Below are 21,109 nucleotides of genomic sequence, written 5' to 3'. Positions count from 1 at the left end.
CCGGCCCTTCTCCGGCGCGGGGTATCCTCACTTCGGTGTCGTCTTTCATGAGGTCTCTGTGAACCAATCTTAAGTCTGGCCACTTGGCCTGAGACCAATTTGCCAATGGGAAGACCCTACCAGGAACAGCAAGGTCCAGACAAACACAGCGCCCCCAGGTTCATCAGGGGCACACAAAACCTCTCCTACCAACGGAGGTGCTGGTGTCTTCAGAGAGGGCGAATGAAACAGTTTTTGTAAATGTAATAATATGTCGATGTCAAATTAATGAGCAAAATAAAGAAAAATTTGGCGCTGGTAATATCAATATCGCATAAGTTTGGTTGTGCTTATACAAACTACACATACATTTCAAAAAACTTTCATGATACCAAAATTGTTAAGAACTGAGACACGTAACCATTGGGCTAACCGACATCTTGCTTCATGGTAAGGCTCATGCGAAGTCTTGAGGCACTCTTCGCAATTCGTGTCTCTGGGCAGCATGCACTCCTTTTGTGGGCGAGATAGCCGCGCTTCATTCATCTTCTTCCATATGTAGGTCCTGTCAAAAAAAATTATAATACCCGAACCTAAGAAAAAATACACACACTGACTTTTTCATTCGTCAGATCATACAGCAAGATACGTTTATCATGAAAATAAAAACAACACACCACACACAGCACACCAACACACCACACACACACACACACCCACACACAGCACACACAGCACACACACACACACACCACCACACACCACAACAGCACAGCAAACACACAGCACACCACCACACCGCACACCACATATCAAAGTAGGAAGTTTCAAATACCTCGCGTAATGGCGTTAGCCAGCCTCCAACTCCATGAGTGTCTATAGCCCCATCAAGCTTTGAAGGCCGCATTGGCGAGCGCAGAAGTCCCTCACATTTCTTGGGCAGAAAATCTCTTCCTCCTCCACTTCCGTCCGGCACACACACTACTGCGTGCTAATGTCTGCAGATGGCAAAACCCTGTTTGCCATAATTCTAAATGCATGCGCACTCAGAGTAGCAGGTTGCAAAGACAATTTTTGCCTGCGACTGGGAGGACCGCTGGTAAACCTTTGCGCTTTTGGCAGAAACAGAGGAAGATGGCACATGCAGTCACCGTGAGCTCGCTCTTCCAGTTTCAATGCGTTCGCCTTTAAAATATGCATTGTTTGTCGCGGCGGGCTGATTGACCACGGAACCCCGATTCAGCGGTCGATCTGAGGAGCCGTACTGAATGCTGCGCGCTTATTTTGTAAGACAAACTTCCCGTAGCAGAACATGAAAAACTGGTAGTTTTTTGTTTCTGTTTTCTAGTGATTTTATTTTTTGTTTTGAGAAGTAGAAAATGAAAATCATCCCGTTTTTTAAGTTTAGTAAATCCATTTTTGACCATGATAAAGGAAAACGCCTTGTATTTCAATTTTGGTTTTTCAATTTGTCGTTTTTTGTTTTTGAATATCCTTTTGTGAAAAGAAAATCCAATGACCAAAACATACACTGACCGATTTGAATGTAACCTGAGTTTTGCTGCTTATACGAAAACCTGTGATACCTTACAATACAAAATAAGTTGTTCTTACTCTATGCAGAACCTTTAGTTTGCAGTTGTCTGTTAATAAATAATAATTAAACCCCAGCTGAATAATGACCGGTAAATAATACCAACATTAAAAAAACAGCTGCTGTAATTTGCCAGAGGCTACAATGAGTTTTATTATGAGGAAGGAGTGAACATATCTTATTACCACCCTCCAACTGTTACATTAATCCTGCATGTCTGAATGTGGCTTTAAGATACATTAGTGTTACATGTTGCCTTATCCTAAACAACTATCAAGAAAGTCAAACACACATGTATGTCTAAAGAATTAAATACAAGTAACAAAACTGTGGTTGAAATCAAGCAAAATAAAAAAAAACAAGTTTCTTCAGTGCCAACTTTTCAGCTGAGAAAAAGTATTGAGATTTTTGAAACCTTCCAAATTGTTTGTTTTCATTTCTCAAAATCGCCATTAAAATAAATCAGCTAACAGTTTATTTAAGCAGTGTGTGTACAAAGGGATCTGCCAGGAGACAGTTTGCACACACAGTCCTGACGTGTGTTACCTGCATCTGGTTAACGCAGAGTATTCATATAGAGAGGAGGGATGAGCAGAGTCTTACTACCACCACAACACAAAGGCTTTAGAGATATAGTATCCATCAGAAGAAGAGTAATGAGGCTCGATCCGTTTCCCTGACGAGGGAACAGATCTTGAAGCAGATAACTAACGTGGATGAACTGTGTATTTATGGTAAGAGTTAACTTCACCTCCATGCTCGTTTAGTAAGAAGAAAGAGACAAAGAAAAAGAAAGAGAAATGTTGTGTAACTCACGGAGCAGGTTCTGCTGCATGGAGTCGGACCGGTACAAACTGACTGTGCTCTTCTTGAAAACGTTCTTCAGGAGCTGGGCCCTCTCCGTCAAACTACACACACACACACACACACACACAGAGAAATGGGCAGTGTTAGCAGCATGCTGAGCACCACAGGCAGATTTAATGAGCCATACGTCCAGCCTGTCCAGCACCTCCAGAGTGGATGGACCTGCCAACCGCTCTACCTGCTGGTACACTCGCCATGTGAGGCCGAAACAACTCTTCAGAACAAAGCGTGTGTGTAGGTGATATATTGGAAACAGCACGTTGGCCAGAAGGCATTCAAGTAACACCAATAAATTGTGTATATGAGTCCACATCAGTTTATGTGCAAAATGTGCAAAATCATCCATGTTTCTGTGGGTTTGTAGCGCCACATGTCTGTTTCTGTAAGTGTGTGTGAGTGTGAGTGTGAGTGTGAGTGTGAGTGTGTGTGTGTGTGTGTGTGTGTGTGTGTGTGTGTGTGTGTGTGCGCGCCTGCTGGGTCTGGGACAGTGGCCAGACTCGGATCACTTTCAGCGAGCAGGAGATCTCACACTGATCTGCTCCATGCTGATTCCTGCTGCAGGCATCGGGCCCCAGAGAGCAGAGCAGACCCGGTTCAACTAATCGTTTAAAAAATATATATATATGGATTTAATATAAAAGCTCTAAAATGATACATCCACTATTTGGAAGAAAAAACCCGGGGATATCTTCTCATCTGTCATGATTACTGACATTACAGTCAAACTGCTGCAATTTAGCAGCAATTTGAAGATGTATCTTTTCACAGAGGAATATCGTTGGCAGTGGAGTTCTGAGTATTTTGAGTAATCAGGGAGGTTACTATTCTTCCTCCAAGTTATTCTTGAGAATTTGCCAAAGATGCTTCATATTTTTTGGACTTAAATAACAATGGACAGGGCATCGACTCTGTAGCCGTGTGATGATTTTCACAGTGAGAGAGTTTACTTTGTAGCTCTCCCATTTCATGTCTCCACTATGACGGCATTGTGGGAAATGTTTTTAATCTGTGTTTTTGGGAATATACAGTATGCATTCTTTGCATCAATATTATACAGTATATAAGGGGAGGCGTGTGGTGCAGTGGGCTGTGCGTTGGTGTTCGGATCAGGGGGTCACAGGTTCAAACCCCACTGCAGTCAGCATGTCGTTGTGTCCCTGAGACACTTCACCCCAAAGTGCTCCTGTGGGGATTGTCCACAGTGTTGAGTATGTAAGTTGCTTTGGATAAAAGCGTCTAACAAGTGACATGTAATGTAATGTATATTCATTTGTCATCTATTTATTGACATTACGTTTCTTTAGGTAATATCATCCAAAACAATATTATATATCAATAATAACAAATATGTTTTTGTTTATAACTCCTCGTTGTGTAGTATGGTGTTTCTGTTTTGACTATTATGTTCTTGAGAATGTTCCTTGTTCTCATGTCTCTATTGGAAAAGACATCTTAATCTCAATGAGACTGTCTGATCAAATAAATATAATTTTAAATACATTTACAAAATAATATATTGTGAAAGTCCTACTTAAACGTATTTATTTCCAATATATATATTTAAAACAGGAAATAAGGATGACAAACTCATAATTCAGAGAATAAATGACTTTTTGTTTTCTACCTTCATGTTGTTGTAATTGTCTTCTACGCTCTATCAAACAGAAATCGTTTTTCGTCCGCATACAGACATAACATTATATCAATAAATCTAAAACCCTGGAACAAAGAGTGGTATCGTGATGTGTAACTGTACCTCTTTCCATGCACCACAGCTCCAGGGTCTTTGGACAAAGCTTCAAGCTCCTGCACCTCGTCCACCAGGGTCTTGAAACACACCTTCTTCACCCTGTTTATTAAACAATAGTGGAGTCAAATTCATTAATTTGACAGACAGTTCAACAGGATCAAACCTACATAGACTGACCCCACTGACTGATTCAAAAAGCTTTCAGAGCATCAGGGAATACAACTCTTAGCTTTGAAAATGGCTCCTGACATCTTAAATCTTCTGTGCGCTGATTTCAACCAGACACAGACATTTCCCATGGAGTATTTAGAGAAGCTAGACTTCCAACATCTTAGAGCAGGATTTTTCAAAAGGGGAGATAGGAGAGATTCTGGAGGAATTTCCGGTAAAGGATGTGTATTGGAGTGATGAGCGAGGAGAGCGCGGAGAACACTCACACTTTGTAGGCCACGTCAAAGACCAGCGAGGTGATTGGGATGAAGACCAGGCCCGTCCAGAAGACCCCCGAACTGAACATCATCTCCGCCTGACACACACACACACACACACACACACACACACACACACACACACACACACACACACACACACACACACACACACACACACACACACACACACACACACACACACACACACACACACACACAGGTAAAGGCAGACAATGCAGAGTTCAACACCTGATCAGATGACATGAAGAGCCCTTTAGAAGAAGACACACTTGATAAAGGACAGCTGTTACTGCCCTCTGTAGTGCCACATCATTTAAAACATACATGACAAAGGCAGCCCAAAACAAACAGTTATGTTGTGGAAATAAGGTGAAGATGGGCCTAAATATCTTGCTCATAGTGGGTTAAGCCCCCTTGACTAAATGATAGCATGTTTGTGTATGGACCTCCTCCTCACTGCTCCAGGGCAGAGGAAGTACCTGTGAAGTTTTTCCACACTGGTGTCTCGTTCACAGGAAAACAGATCAACTGTTTGTTGTGTTGAGAGCTGCTGTCAGTAACAACAGGAGACTCAGGGCTGGGATCTGAGCTGCTTTTAATGATACTTTTAATACAAAAGCCATCCACTGTATTTATGAACTGTAATGATATAAGTTTAAAAGGTGCAGGTTATTTTTATAATGTTTGTAGAGAATATCCACCGGAAGCCCAAAACGCATCATATCTGAAAACCATTAGCTAGTTGGCGAAGTATTTTGTGGTTGCTTTAAAATAAATACAAAAGCTCCATAGAGGAAAATCAAATGATAGGTAATTGCGATTGCGATGAAAATCAATTCTCAATGGTAGCTTTTCTAAAAAACTAAATGTATAACTAATTTGGAACTTATTTGCTATTTGCTATAACGTGACTCTTTAAATAAGGCTTGTTAAATTATGAACATGACCCCTGTTTCTTTGTTGACTACAGACTAATTGTTTGTCAATCAACAGAAAAGTAACCTGCAACTATTTAAAAAACCAAGTAAGTAATTTGGTATAATTGCATTGTGTTAATTAGCACATTTTTAGCATTTTAACACATTCACCTAAGATAGGAAACACCGTAAACATAATATGTGTTTAACATCAACATAATTAGCATAGTAGCATGCTAATGTTAGCATTTAGGATCATTATGCATGCGTTGGCTCGACAGAGAGTCTTGTTTCCTTTTTTTTTTTACATTTTATAGACCAAACTAATATTTATTAGAATAACTAACAGTTTAATCAATAATACAAAATGTTGTTTGTTGCAGGCTTAAGTCCTTTTAAGTGGAAAATAGTAGATACAAATCTGGAAAGTGGATTTTTTTGATAAAAGTGTCAACAACATTCTTATTTTTTGACCTAACGTTCACACAAAACTCCTCTGAGTAATAAACAATGAGCTTATGTTTTTATTTTTAAATCAGTATGGAAGAAATGTTCACATTAAGCTCGTGAGCAAAATAAATCTGCTGTGATCCTCACTGAGACAAATGTTTCTTGCTGGAAGGAAAACACATTCAGATGAGATTTATAACAAGTCAGGCATTTTAAGAAACTGCTTCTTCTTCGTACTCCTTCATTTGTAGGAGGAATATGCTTCATTAGTAGCAGCCAGTGGCCTGTGATGATTTAAATTAAAAATCACAAAGCGCTGTCAGTGTGGCTGTTGTTTTGGTTGCAGAGCGGAGGGGAGACAGCTGATCGTCTTGCTGGGGTGAAACGATGTTTGCTTTGGCTCGCTGCATTGAAACTATCTGTCATTAAATGTCGAAGTGCAAAACTCGCAAACTCCTGCTCCTTGCATTGTAATGTGCCACTTGTTTAAACTGCTGGGGCCCCTCGACAGTGCCCTTCCTGTAATGTGACACAGGCAGGGCCCTTAGGATGCACACACACATTCACACACACAAACACACACCGATCAGTGTCAAAACTATCAAAGCTCCAGGTTTGCTCAAATTAGCTAATCTGTTCGCCATTACCTGCAAATTGACTTTGATGTCTGACAAAACACTGGGGGAAGAGGAAACCCCAAATGAAAGGAAATCAAAAAGTATTTTTTTTCCTACAGTTTGAGATGGGACTCTGATGAATAGAGCCTCTCTGTCTCGCCCCGGAGGCCGAAAATGAATGAGATGAGGGGAAAATTGCATCGAAGCACGGGATATTTTCATGTCAATTTCTGAAATTACGCAGCCGTGGAAACATTTACTGTTTTCTTTTTGTCGTGAGGCAGTTTAATTATTTTCGTTTTCATCTAATGTATCATGCATTTTAATGGGAGCGTTTAACTTGTCTTGAGAGTCTTTTGAAAATAAACCAGGGATGTATACCGAGCATAGTAAATCAAAGTCAAGAGAGCTTGAAAAATAAACCATCTCAGTCTTTAACAAGTTAAAACTATAAACCATATTCATATCCCTGTGCATACCTCTGGGCCCAAAACGATGTATACTGTATACAGGACTGATACTTTAAACCTCAAGTTTATCACACAATTACATTTGGTACAATAACTTATTATAACTTAACTGTGAAATAGAAATACATTAACATAAGTAACAGCTTTGAAAGAAAAACTAGACCTAAAAAAGCTGCATAATTCATAGTTAGTACCTCTATTTGACGTCAATGCTTAAATATACAAACAAATCTATCCAATTACAATCAACACATGTTTGTCTCCAGGCATCTGGGCGGGCTCCAGGACTACGAGCAGGGCCAAAACTGTTGGTGGATGCGAGCAATGCTTCATACCAGGGGCCCCCTGGGAGCGGCACGGGGTGAGAGGGGTCCGAGGAGCGGGGCTGTATTTTTAGGACAAACTAATAAACTTGTCTGGCTGGACAGACAGTAGTGTCCGCTGGCATGGAGGGGTGTGTTTTCACAGGCCACTGACCCCCCCGTGGCCACACACACACACAGAGAGACAGACGGACTAGACACAACACTAGCGGACAGAAAGAATCATATGTGCTTATGTACACACACAAAATGACTTATAAACTGATGTTAGATGTTTCTTAGTGTCTCTACTCCTTTCAAAATGGTGGACTTGGTGGTCAAGAGGTTAGAGAGGTCAGATTATTGGTGGCCTATTGGTTAAAAAAGAATAGCATTCAAGTCTCTTTACCCATTATTCCTGTCTATTTCTACTACCCAACTACCGCATTTAAAAAAGGTGAAGCAATGAAGATATCCCTCTAAATCTGCGTCTCTAGAGACCCTGCCCTCTGCCTGGTTTTTATATTTTACTGTGATTGGGAGCTTTCTGGTCGTCAGCCTCTATAAAGACGCTGTGACCAAGTTCAAGATCATAAAACCGCATCCAAAAAGGAAGCTACTTACTTGGCGGACACAAAGCATTTTCAGTGCTTTGTCTGCCAAAATAAAAAAAGGCCAAGATTGCTGTAGCTTCCTCTAGGATGTGGTCTTATTAAAACAATCCACAACTAGCAAATGCTGCTCATGGTACCTTTTAAAAAATAAAAATAAAATAGAGAGAGGTGAATATCTAACCTTTCAACTCCTGGATAAATCTGGTGGGACATTGACCAAGCAACTTACTGTAGTCCCTAACTGCTGAAGGGAAGCTGCTCAGTGGCCAACACACTAGACTGTAAGTATACTGTGGGAAGATCTAAGGTACGAAGGAAGAACATAGATTGAATTGATAGAATTTAATTGAATGATCCTCCTTTAGAAGTATGTGGAAGGATACGAAGACCATACCAAATGTTTATTGTTTTCCTTTTCCACTAACACATGATCAAGGGAAGCTCACACATGTGCTGGTCATGTTTAAGAAAGCCTGTAGACTCAGCAGTTTAAATGATGTTCCTGCCTGCCATTGTAAATGTAAAGGTAATTCACCCCATCTTTAGTATGCTCTGGTTTCAGCCAGTTAGACTTAAGAAAAAAGTACTTTATAACACTTACGCAGCTGTATTCCTTTGACGCTAATATTCAAACATTCGCTTCCTGAATGCACAGAGCTTCTTTGTACAAACTTTTTTATTAGGTCAACTGAGAGTCTCCGCTGAATCCTGTCTCAGACTTGACTTTGGTCTGCATCTAGTCATGTTGATTATCCACTTGGCTGAATTTAGCTGGCTTAACCCAGACAACACTGTTAACGCTGGTCTCAAGAAGAGGAGGGAAATTGGAGGTGAAACCAAACATTTAGCTAAATAGGGCTGCAATCCTTGGACATTTCTGTGAATACTAAGCTTCTTTTTGATCAATAGCAAACACAGCACAGTCTAGCCAGACCAGATGACTGAGGTTGAAAGAAACAAGCATGCTCAGTAAAAGAAAAGAGCATTAAAAGCAGAAATGCGTAAGAAAGCAAAGAAAAGGGCAAAAAAGCAGCTTTGCTTGGACAAGGCAAATCCACAAATTCCCCAAATGTCATCGGCAGAGACAAATCAGCCAATAACCACCCCTGAAGAGGTCAATGTGTAAAACAAGCAAGGACTTTCTCAGCGGGGTCTTTCAACCACTCCATGCTCTCTGTGTGTCGCCTAACAAAGACAGCAAGACGTCCACTATGAAAACAGAGAAAAAAAGGTTTTACCTACATACCTCTAACTCGACAGCCACAACTACACACATGTGATTTACAGTATTTGTACAGCATATTAAACCTGTTTTTCTCACTTATAGTGTACACCATGTCCAGTTATTACACCCACCATGTGTTCTGTTGTTTATCAATCATTATCCAGGGGAGGCTGAACAGTTCTGGGTACAAGAGTTTAAAAAAAATCCTCCCATAGGACACGCTCATGGGTCTGAAAGAAGGACCAATAGGATTCCACAAGTACCACGGAGGGACTAAGTCAACAGCAGTGATGAACAGGGGTCAGTAAATCCATCACTGGGTCTTTCACAAGTTTATAAATCTGGAACTTTTTGTTCTCTCGAAGAGGAGTAGTGCTGCCTGCTGAAGGTCAACAATTTCAGAATTCATATCAATTTCTTTAGATCATTCATTTGAAAGACTACATGAAGAGAAAAGTATCCGTCACTAAAAGGCTGTTTGATGTTTTAGGAAATATTGGCAGCACATGAATTCATCATTTGTTATCTAACCCAGCCCTTTAAGGTGCACGGCATTCAACTATAATAAAACCTGTTGACAACTAAAGATGTCTTTAGTGAAGCACTTTGATGGATTACTTGTCTTTAGCTGAGTTTCAAGTTTCTCTTTAAGACGGTTCCAAACCAGTAACTGCCTGGAGGGTAATAAAACACAAAAAAACAATGGACCAAAACTTGCAAAATACTGCCATGATACTTTATGGAGTGCAACCAGAGCGGTGAAAGGATACGAGACATAAATCAGACTTACATGTGTGGCTTCTTGACAAGAATTACAGAACCTGAGGACTTTATAATTTGGCAACTGACTCCCTACAAGCAGCACATCATGTTACATGCTGCACATTGTAATAAATTACGTCTGTGTTCACTATAATTTACTTAACAAATTGACCAAACCAAGCAATTGAAACCTAGATGGATGAAGCTCCAAAATGGTGTCAACTTTTCAATTATAATTCTCTCACCTCTATCATTCCTGACTCTGGATAAAAAGACACATCCAGCCAGAAAATAGACTTTCAACCCAGTGGCAGATGGATAAGTGAAGATACATGAGATTTTTGTTGAAACGAGGCACATTGTGATGGATTCCTGTGCTTGTTTCACTAAGCTTTTTAAACTCAACTAAAGCTAAACGAAATAAATCCGAGTATAAACCATTCTTTCAAAATGCCTGTAAACTAATAATTTGATCTGTTTCTCTAGAAATGTTTTCATTCCTGCTCTTAATCTCATCAATTCCCCACAGGCTGACATAGATAGCCCCGAGTGTATTCCTGGCACGCTTCACATCAACAAACTTCTTGATAAAAGATTGTTTTATCGGAGAAAGGGTTTCTTATCACCGAGATGTAACTGTAGAAGAATCTGATGCACACTTTCAGAGTGTAAAAACCATGACCAAGAACTTGAGTTTGATTGAAAGCTGCTCCAAACTCACAGCAAAAATTGGAAAAGGGCAAAATGTGTATGTGAGAAGCAACGCGAGAGAGGGATAAACTGTACGGCAGGCAGCTGTGTTGATAGAAGAGGCAATTCAGCAGACAGCAGGTCAGTATGACAACGTCTACAAGAGACATCTCCTGAGGTGAAGCTAAGCCGCTTAGCGTGGCAGATTACACGGTTAGAGCAGAATAATCTCATATTTCCTTTTGATAAATGTGTCAGACTTTTACGAGGTGCAAGCGGGATGAGCCAGTTCTGGGAGTACCTGTGAAAAGAACAGTGTGATTATTTTTGTGGAGAGATCCTGCACCTGTCCTGTCAATCGTCCAAAGAATATTTAGCCTGACATTGATGAATGCGTTCACATGAAGCTCCGCACTGCTTAACGTCTCTTGTTAAAGGCGCTGATCAGGGTAGTGAGTGAGAGCAGAAACAGGAGGAGAAAGGAGTTCTGGTGTCTGTCATGTTGTTGGCCCTCGGGCGGTTTTTCGATTGGCAGTGGGGGAGAAGATGAGCATGAAGAGAACAAAGAGGAAAAAGCTGATGCAAAAAATAGATAGAAGGACTAAGAGCACACAAATATTTGAAGATTCAAGTACACATCCAGGAGGCCGGAGTGAAGTATGTGAGGCTGCATCAGGGTTCAGAGTTATCCTGCTCTTCAGAGGCCACAAGGTCTCTGATGCCTTCTCAGGTTTCGGAGAGATGTGTCCCTGTTTGATGATGTACTGGCATCCCTGAGTTGGGGCAGGGGCGTAGGGTTACCAACTGCCCACAGGACACCATTACTGTCTTCAGTCAAGTGCTGCAGGACATGGATGAAAGCACCAGGCTTCACAAACAGGGGGTAGAGTGAAGCTAATGTACCCACCGCCCCTGTGTGCGTGCGTGCGTGCGTGTGTGTGTGTGTGTGTCAATGTCTGTGCATGTATAGTAAGTTCTGTCATTTAAGTGCCCAGCCGTCATTGACTTAAAATGCTGGAAGTGTATACAATTAGACATACAGCAACACCTGCATTGTAAACACAGAATTTTGTATTCCGTTACCTCTTCTGTCCCAAATCGGCACTGACAGCTCTTTAAAAGGATTCAAACAGCAAGTTTGATAAGAAGTTTAAGACATTTACCTAAGTGTGGACTTCAAATGAATAGTTTGAAATCATAGGAAAAACTAACTTGCATGAATAGTGGCTGAATAGTAAATATGAAACAACAGTCAGCAGCTGGTTAGCTTATCTCAAAGCCTGGACACAGCTAGTCAGGCTGTGTCCAAAAGTAACAGCCCTGCACATTTAAAGCTCATTAATAAACATATTATACTGTAGCAAGCAGATTATGTTACCACAGCCTGTTTCCACTCTTCATGCAATGCTCAAGGAACCATCTACTAGCCGTCTACTTGTTTTGAAGAGGCATATAAAAGACTCATTAACTTCTTAACTCTGTGGATGAGCATATTTTCCAAGATGTTGAACTTCTGAACTTAAAGAGTGTTTCTATAGCCAATAGAAATGTACCTGATCATCACTGCGCACATGTTTTTTTGTAAAATTCTGTCTGCATAAGGCTGTACATTGTTGTGGTTTATCATGTCTAATTTAGGTCTTTACATAAACACCTATTTGCATAGTGAATACTGCACTGTTATTTAGTTAGAACTTAATAATACATGAGTTTTTCATACAAGATATCCCAGAAAAATATCTCTCTAGTGAGCTGCCGTTAGGCATATTCCCAACTAGGTTTCAAATCCTTTTACAATTATGTCTGACATTTGGATTATCTCATCTAATAGGAGCAGTCGTAGCCAGAAATGGTGAAACGTACTGAACTCCCGAAAGCCCTAACCCTGCAGTGAACTGTTACAATCTACACATTCACTGAATCCCCAAATGCCAGGAGCATTATCTCAAACAGGACACACACACAAACAGAATCCCTGATGGACGGATATTTTTCTTCCTCGGCATGCTGTGTGGTGCCAGCCTTTTTCTTTGAGCAGCCTCCTGCTGTGTTCTTGTTCCCTAATGAAAAGATGCCTCACTCTGCTCCCCAGAATGCACTGGGAAACGTCACCTGTGGTTAATAGGCTCTCATTAACCACCTGTGGAGACCCAGAGAGACAGTAGTCCCATTCACATGTAAACAACAACTCAAACAAGTAAACAGTGTAAAGAAGTAGAGGTGGCTTTTTTTGTTGATCTTTTATTAACATTTCATTAGTTTTTAAGTGCATCTTAAACTCAAATTCTGATCCTGGTGATTGCTGGGAAGATTTCTAAGACATCAGCGTGTGTGTATACCAAATCCTCTATTTGCTTAGCTTCCAGACTGCTTCACTGTTTCAATGTCACCTGCGGATACTCAGAGCCGAGGGAGAGCAGAGTAATGCAAACACTGGGCTAATTGGCCCAATTAAGTCATTATGCAACACAAGCCAGAGGTCTGACAGTTAACACCCATCTGGCTCTCCTTACAAAGACCTGTGTCAAGTTTAACTCAGAAATGTTCCCACCAGCATGTGTCTGCAGCAGAAAATGAAATATGAGGCGCTGCAGGTCAGTCAGTGATAGACGATCATATCAGCAGTTTCTTCAGCACCAGAGGAAGTTGTTGCTGTGAGACAGTGTGTGTGTGTGTGTGTGTGTGTGTGTGTGTGTGTGTGTGTGTGTGTGTGTGTGTGTGTGTGTGTGTGTGTGTGTGTGTAAGCATGTGGGTGCTTACCTCTCCTGACATGTCGGGAGCCAGAGGGATGAGGGGCCACAGGGAGGAGTAGATAGTGAAAAACACCACCCACAGGCCGATGCTCCCCCAGATGGCGATGTGACTGAACTGTGGGCGGAGAGTCAGAGGACAGTAAGGAAACAGAAATGATTTAAACTGAGTTAATTTACAGCAGATTTGAGCTGTATTCAAATGTTTATACAAAATGATATGCTTTACAATGAGTGGCTTTTAGCAACTTGGAGAAGTTTTGACTAGACTGCAATCTTTTTATTATTTTCTCAGTATCCCTTCACAATTTGCACATATTACATTCACACTCTACTTTGTTACATTTCAATAAATAAAAAATAACTACAACTACTTTGCACAATTGTATAATGACTAAAATATCCTATTTTTATATATTGGTCGTATAAGTTTGGTCTTTTAAAGTGTATTCTAACTGAATTCTTTATATTTGATATTGTGTATTCTATAGATATATAACTTTTTACTCTTGATAAGTATATATTTACAGTGTATTATTGAGTCATGTAACTCATGTGCAGATCAGATCTAAGCATATGTCTCAGAGTTTACAGTTACAGGCTCAGTGGGAAATGCAAGGATGTAAAAACGTCACAAGTATCAGCGGTCATATAAAGTGAAGGAACTGGAAAGAGTGGGCAGAAGTTTAGAGAGAAAGGATAGAGCCATCAGCCTACCATGGTCCAGGACGAGGTCTCGAGGCCGGCTTTAAGACAAACTGTGATGACCACAAACTGTAAAGACACAAATCACACTGACATTACACCAAGTCCCTCTGCAATACTAAAACCAGTCATGGTAAGTTCATCACACATGTTAGAATGTACATTAAATACATATTTGTGATACTGTGGAGTAAAAGAATTGGCCGACAAAGTAAAAGGCAGAAGAAAAGGCAGTTACATTGATGTTGATTCACACAAATGGGATGACACTTGGCTCAGAGACTAAACCGTTTAACACAGAAACAGCGCCTGTCAAGAAGATTGGTGCACTTACTGTGTAAACCATGTTGCCTAAGAGGAGATAGTCTGGAGTTCTTCCGTTGCCAAACACAGTATCTGTGAAGAAAATCAACAACAGAAGCTTTTAGGGTCAAAGCTGTCTCTTTTCAGCTCTTGGGTTTCATGCAGAGTTCCATTAGGTGATCCAAAGAGTAAACAGCCAGGCATGTAGGTTATTACTTTAGTACATCTCAGTGTGAACTCTGGTGTAAAATGCCCCATTAGAGACTTGGATTTAAGGCAGACACGGGAGTGTGAAGTTAAAACCACAGGCAAATGCTGCTTCCATTACCGCCCTTTGAGAGAGGCTGGAATGCCAATTTCGGTCTTTCCAACTAGAAGGAAGGAGTGTATCCGTGAAAATCCATCAGTAAGACTAAATTGGTGTGCATTAATCTTGGTCAGAAATAAATGTCCTGGCTAATACGTTGCTGAAATATAAAGAACATGACTGTTTTTCTGACAAAATGGATATTTATCCTGCAATTAAATCTGGTTCCAACCTAAACAGGACCAAATCTCTTAAACAGGGGTTAGAGGAATTTCCTAAATTAATAAAATGAAGATTACCTACACATTAAACTAGCTTCAAACTGCCCACGTGGGTTGAGGCTAAAACTAAAACATCAGCAGTGTACGACGGCCAGTAAAGAAAGAAAGAGAGGCTCCCGTTCCCTTTACTTCCGGCTGGTCACATGTCTTGTGTGCGCTGAGGCTTTGCTGACAGCCTGTCAGTCAGAGTGAAGGAGCTTGGCGCCTTTGTTTGGAGAGCAGGCACAGGCTTGTGTGGTCCTGCGGCCGGCCAAGACTTACCGGCTCAAAGATCCCTATTCTCTCTGCACTCGCACCCTGAAACCTGCATCTTAATGTGCACAAACATGCACAATTGACCTTAAACAGATAAATAAAGTTATCAAGAATTCATTTGACTATCATCGTGCAAAACGACGGATAGCTATTTGGATAAAACACCTGACAATCGATTGACAGTTTGAAAAAATAAATAAGTGCAAATAACTGAGTCCAAAAGCATTTCATCAGCTCGTTTGTGTGTATACATGAATAAATGCCTGTTAGTGTGTGTAGCTCTTGCCGGAGCACACAGATGTTTGTAATTCATGAGCGGGCAGTTGAAGAGAGAACTAATTAAGACAAAGTATGTGTGTTTGACTATCCTCCCTCTCCATCCAGAGTCCACCGAGGGCCTTGGCGGAGTCTCTGGGAGCTACTTACCATGCTGGAAGGCTTTAAGGGGGATCCAGAAGAGGATGACGGAGTGGAAGAGGCCGTTCAGACAATGGGCCCAGAAGACCTGCAAAAAAAAAGAGGGGAGAAGGATGGAGGCGAAGGAGGCAGAGGGGAGGAAGGGAGGGGTGGGGGGTTGGAGGCGGCAGGAGTTTCAAAGAAGAGAGAGGGAGACAGAGAGAAAAAAGCATGAGAAAAGGGTGTGGGGAGCTCCAGCCTTCCAAGTGACCCCTGACCCGGACCCTTTGTGGCAGCCCAGCGCTAGGCTAAGTGGCGGTTTTGTCGGGGCCTCCTCACTGAATGGCCACCCCGCTGACAGACACGTTGTATATCCTCTGTGTGTGTTATGGGGGAGAGAGAGGCCGCTGAGTGTGTGTACGAGTAATGAAAGGCAATAGGACAATGTCAGTGTGCAGGTTTTAACTTATTTTTTCCACAGAATCAAAGAAAAAACGCAGCGAGCATAAGAAACTGCAAAATACACGTCCTCACCTCGACGATAAGAACGTTATGCAACTTTGATATATGTGCTGCTAGTGTGAGGGTTTCCTCTCATTACATTTCATAAGGCTTTGGCTCTTTCATGTAAGGATTTTAACTGGTGTAGAAATAAATGACAGGAGTGTTTAAACAAGCAGAAATCAGTCTAGAAACACACACAGCGAGACTGACAGGCCTGACAGAGATTAAACTGTTTTCATGGTAATTATTAAGGGCCTGGAAAATCGTAGTGTGGACCACAGTCTGCGTGTGTGTCTGTGTGTGCAAGCATGCAGACTTTGGATGAGTCAATACTCCCACTCCAAAACCACCTTGTTTCAAATGTACTTTATGCAACACCAGAGCCAAACAAAACACAAATGGGCGATGTAGCATGAAACAGCCGTGAAATCTATTCTGCCAAAAACGGCTCCACATTTATGCCCCCTTTTCCTCCCTGTGCTGACCCAGACGACGCTGTTGCCCCTGAGAGCTGAGAATTCTTCAAACCCAGAGAGTGAATGGATAAAGGAGGAAAAATAAAAACTGAAAAAACATTACATTTTAATCTCTGGCCTCTTTTTAATCATCGGTTCTTGGCAGACAAGTTAAAGGCTCGCTTTCTTATAAACACTCTTTTCAACAACTTCAGCAAATCTGTCAGTAAAACATAAAACACAGCTTATTTGAGACACGTAAGAAAGACACACTGAGAGTCAACATTTCTTGGGATTTTTGCAGGTTTGAGTCATTTTAAAATAACTAATAGAACGGCTTTGGACTTTGGGGTGATTCCAAAATGGTGAAACAAGAGAAGAAAGGAAGGAGAGGGTACAGTGAAGGAGAAGTCTTCTTCCAAACTGTGAGTCTTTGTAATACACCTTAGCCTCTGTGGCTCGACCTACTCACCTTTGCTATCGACCAAACAAAGTCCCATAGCAGCCACCCCCCCTTCCTCCTCCCAACTCCCCCCCAGGATTACCTCACCCTCCCACTATGTACACAGAACCCACTGAGTGAAGAGTGGCCTAAACCAACCCCCACCACTTTATCTCAATTGTGGATTAAATGATCACTAATGTTACAATCACGTTTATGCCCATTAGCCTACTGTTGACAGGCTCTGCTCTCTCTCGCCCTCCTCCTCCTCAACTGTCCCATTCCCAAACACTGCAGGGACGCAAACAAAGTCGTTTCTTTCCTCAATAATGAATGCTAATGAAATCAATACATGTTCATAATCATTTGTCACAGTGGGATCCTCCCTTTCACCCTGCTCTCTTTCTTTTTGTGCATCCCAGCAAGTTACCAGGGGTCCCCTCCGAATGAATGCGCAGTCTGTCCTGTAGATATTCCGACCTTTGTGGAAGTACTAATTGAGGCAAAAAAGCTGGTAATTAATATCGAACCAAATATTTTCAATACTGCCCACTCCTTCCTTTTTCTTTTAGAGCCAGTTCAGTAATGGCGCTTTTCCACTGCAGGGCCTCGCACGGCTTAGTACGGTATAGTTAGGCCTTGGTAGGCCAGGCTCACTTTATGCTGCGTTTCCATTACGGCCCGTCTACACAGCAGCGTTAAAAAAATCTTCCAACGCTTCTGCCCATTGACTTTGAATGGGGTGACGTCACTTTGCCTCGCTTTTTGCCGAACTGCATTGTGGGGAAGCAAAGCGAAGATTTCCAGGATTTCCAGGATTCAAAAGTTGAGCAATGTTCAACTTTTGAAGCTGAGGTGGAAGCGTCGGCCAATCAAATCCCGTTTATGCAAATCTGACAGTACAAGCGCTAGCCAATCAAACCGCGTGCAAGCTGGGAGAGCCAGACCGCAGTTCATTTCCTCATATTCCAAACGAGAAATTACGGTAGCAAATCACCTGGTTCTTTACGACCAGTAACTATTTACTGGGATACAAACCGGAGGAACCAGGCATGGAGGGAGGTGGCAGAGACAGTGGGTGAAACTGGTAGGTTTTCACCTGTTTGGGGAGTTTATATATATGCTCGCATAAAATCCCCGGGGTTTTTTGCTTTGTATTTCGGGGGCGGGAGATTCATGTGATTGGTTGTTGGTCGCAAAAAATCCCCAAGCTTTCAGACACGCCCACCTCCAAGATTTTCAAGATTTTTTTAACGCTGCTGTGTGGACGGGCCGTTACAGTTTAGTAGCTGGGGCAGTAACTATAGTAACGCAGTGTAGGTGGAGCCGTGACGTCATCTTCAATGCAAACCACAAAACCAACATCAGCTGTTAGCTGTTAGCACTCAGAGCCCACAGCTCCTCATATCTGTTCAGAAACTAGACAAAAGTTAAACAAGTACAAACCACAGACTGTCTGTGTCATGGCGAATACAGTCGCTGGTATATTTATGTCTGTAGGCCGTTGTTGTGAGTGTGGACAGTCGGAGCATATACAACGTTAGCTTAGCCGATCTCCATTCAGGTTTTTCGCCTGCCGTTTGTCTGCAGACTTGTCAAAGCATTAATTCATGGTTTTTACTAACCAGTATCAGTATGTTGTTACTTCGGCATCATTTTGAAACGTGTATTACATTTAAATCACGGTAAAATATGTTCATTTTGTTGTGGTTGTAGCCCCCTTGCCAGCGATTCTCTCTGACCATTCAACAGTCGAGAGTGTTTACGTCACCAGTTTAGCATATGCAGCCCAGTTGTTGGCCCGGTAAGAACCTCGATTTTGGAGGGCCAGAAAAAAGCCCTGAGCCGGAACTACCCCTAGTGGAAAAGCAAAAGAAAACGTGCGAGGCCCAGCAGTGGAAAAGCACCATAAGAAGGGAGCTCAGAGGAAGAAATAAAAGAGTAAAACAGAGGGAAGAATGCAGTATAAGAGGTGATAATTGCTAGTAAACTGCTGAAATGACTACAACTACATCAAGAGGGGGTCAGGGTTTATTGGAGTGACTCAAGTGTCAGGTATATGTAATTAAAAGTGAATGGGTGGCATAGTTAAAGACACGCCTTGAGTTTTTAACACCCTCAGTCACTCCCTTCTCCCACCTCAACACAAGCAGCTTTAATTCACAAAGACAGTATCTGTTGTGTACAAAAGAGCCAGGCGTGCAGAAAGACAGGCTTCGAGGGGCCAAATTCCTGCTGGATTTTCTCGCCTCGCCTCGGGCCAGCTGCAAGGAAAATATCTCGGGAAAAGAGTGGACAAGCCAGCAAAAACAACCTGCTGACCTGGCCGAGTCATCATTTATGGGACTTGGAAAATGTGTCTCAAAGTAAATTGAGGTTCATTTGCTTCAGACACATTTTTCAGACCCTTATTTGGCAATGAGAAGTAATGAAGTCTTCAACAATATTAATGAAGGGAAAATCAATCCTACTTTAGAATTTAACTAAAAAAGGGGACGATTTAATGAGCCGTTGTGAGGACAAATGTCTGTCTGTTTAACTTATACATGAAGATAATGTATCCACAGAAAAACCATAGCTCTTATTTTGTGTAAAGTGTGTCCTTTTTGACACCAAAGGACCTCCATTTGGTCATCTTTCTCTAATTATGAAACACAATCCGGGCCATAACTAAGAGTGGATTTGATTACATTTACTCAACTAATTACCTTGATTGTGTTCATTTGTCATAAGTGAGTTAAAATCTGAAAGGTTTCTTTTTTTGTAATTCGACTAATTTCCCACAGCCGGGGGCCCGAAAGCTCACCAGGTGCCCCTTGTTCAAAGGCTACTTACAGCAGGGACCTGAGCTCCAACCCAACCTGTGGGCCTTTCCTGCATTTTGATGCCCCTCGCCTCCTTTTTTGTCTCTACGGCTGTTCTATAGTAAAAAAGCCCAATAAAGACTTTCAGTCCAGGGTGGTGTGTTTAAATTGCTTCTGTGTTTATAAAAAAAAAGTGACTGAAATGTTTTTGTTGTTAATAAACTAAGCTATTAATCAGTATATCATTGCCGCTGTTTACATTGGTGTCAGGAAACATTCAAATTATTTTTTTTTTTGGATGAATATGAAGGATTTGGCTTTTCGGCAGGTTGAAATGGGCTAGCCGTCTCCTTTTTTAAACTGGTTTGATTAGAAAAACTGTCATTTTTTAAGCAATTAAGTTGTCACTGCTCATTAAACTGAAGATGGAAACACAATTCACACATTCAGTGTGGTCCGACATGGGTTAAACTCAATCTGACAGCCTTGCTCTGAGAACAAAAAACGGCCTTACTTAAACAAATTGCATAATTTTCCGCGACAAACGCTGTCACACAATGACAGCACACTCTCTCTATTCCCTCCTTCCTTCGATTATTTCTGCTGCATCCCCCAACTCATCTGACCTTCCCTGCTCCTGAACGCCATGGCCAATCCGTATTTAATCCACCTCCATGCTGTGCTAACCAGGTCACCACGCCTGTGGGTCCAGGGCGAAAGAGGAGACATCTTTATTACCAGCGGGGGGAAAGCTAACGGACAGCCCCAGCTACCAGACAGAATAGGTCAAGCCAGGCCAAACCAGGGTCGGACTGGAGACCCACTGACTACAGCTGCCAGGTCACTGGGACCGGAGACGCGTCCTCAAAACAACACGACACGAACCTCTTCTGTCATTCATTTGATCTTAATTGGTCGTAAGAGCTCGCACATTTGACCTTCTCATTTGTGTGGCAGAGCACAAAATGAATTCTCAGTTTTAGAATATTGTTATATGATATAGTATTATATTTAATATGAAAATGGAGTGTTTGATTACACTAGATGAGCTGAATAAAATTACCAAAATGGCTGGTAATGTTGCTCGCAGACTAAAAGCACCAAAGCACGTTAGCAGAAATACAAAATATTAACTGAATACAAGTTCCTTACAAGTGAAGGAACACTGCCAATATTGCACTAGATTTATAGAAATGTTAGAAATCCATATCAAGTAAT

The 21,109-nt window shown here is 41.6% G+C and overlaps 1 protein-coding gene across 4 annotated transcripts in view; it reads right to left on the bottom strand.

Annotated features, from left to right (window-relative positions):
• The window catches only part of atp8a1 (ATPase phospholipid transporting 8A1), a 119,547-nt gene that overhangs the window by 7,610 nt on the left and 90,828 nt on the right, over positions 1–21,109 (bottom strand). For all 4 annotated transcript variants that reach the window (XM_010784558.1, XM_010784560.1, XM_010784559.1 and 1 more), the window contains 7 exons: positions 15,717–15,795; positions 14,479–14,540; positions 14,157–14,213; positions 13,450–13,557; positions 4,628–4,716; positions 4,197–4,289; positions 2,390–2,481 (listed from right to left, as the gene is read on the bottom strand). In XM_010784558.1, the coding sequence (XP_010782860.1) occupies positions 2,390–2,481; positions 4,197–4,289; positions 4,628–4,716; positions 13,450–13,557; positions 14,157–14,213; positions 14,479–14,540; positions 15,717–15,795 (580 nt within the window). The remainder of the gene's footprint in view (positions 1–2,389; positions 2,482–4,196; positions 4,290–4,627; positions 4,717–13,449; positions 13,558–14,156; positions 14,214–14,478; positions 14,541–15,716; positions 15,796–21,109) is intronic.

This window comes from Notothenia coriiceps, unplaced genomic scaffold (assembly GCF_000735185.1).
Source record: "Notothenia coriiceps isolate Sejong01 unplaced genomic scaffold, NC01 NC01_scaffold00026422, whole genome shotgun sequence".
NCBI lineage: Eukaryota > Metazoa > Chordata > Actinopteri > Perciformes > Nototheniidae > Notothenia > Notothenia coriiceps.
Note: the sequence above shows the minus strand (reverse complement) of the source record. Positions and strands in the feature narration are given on the sequence as shown.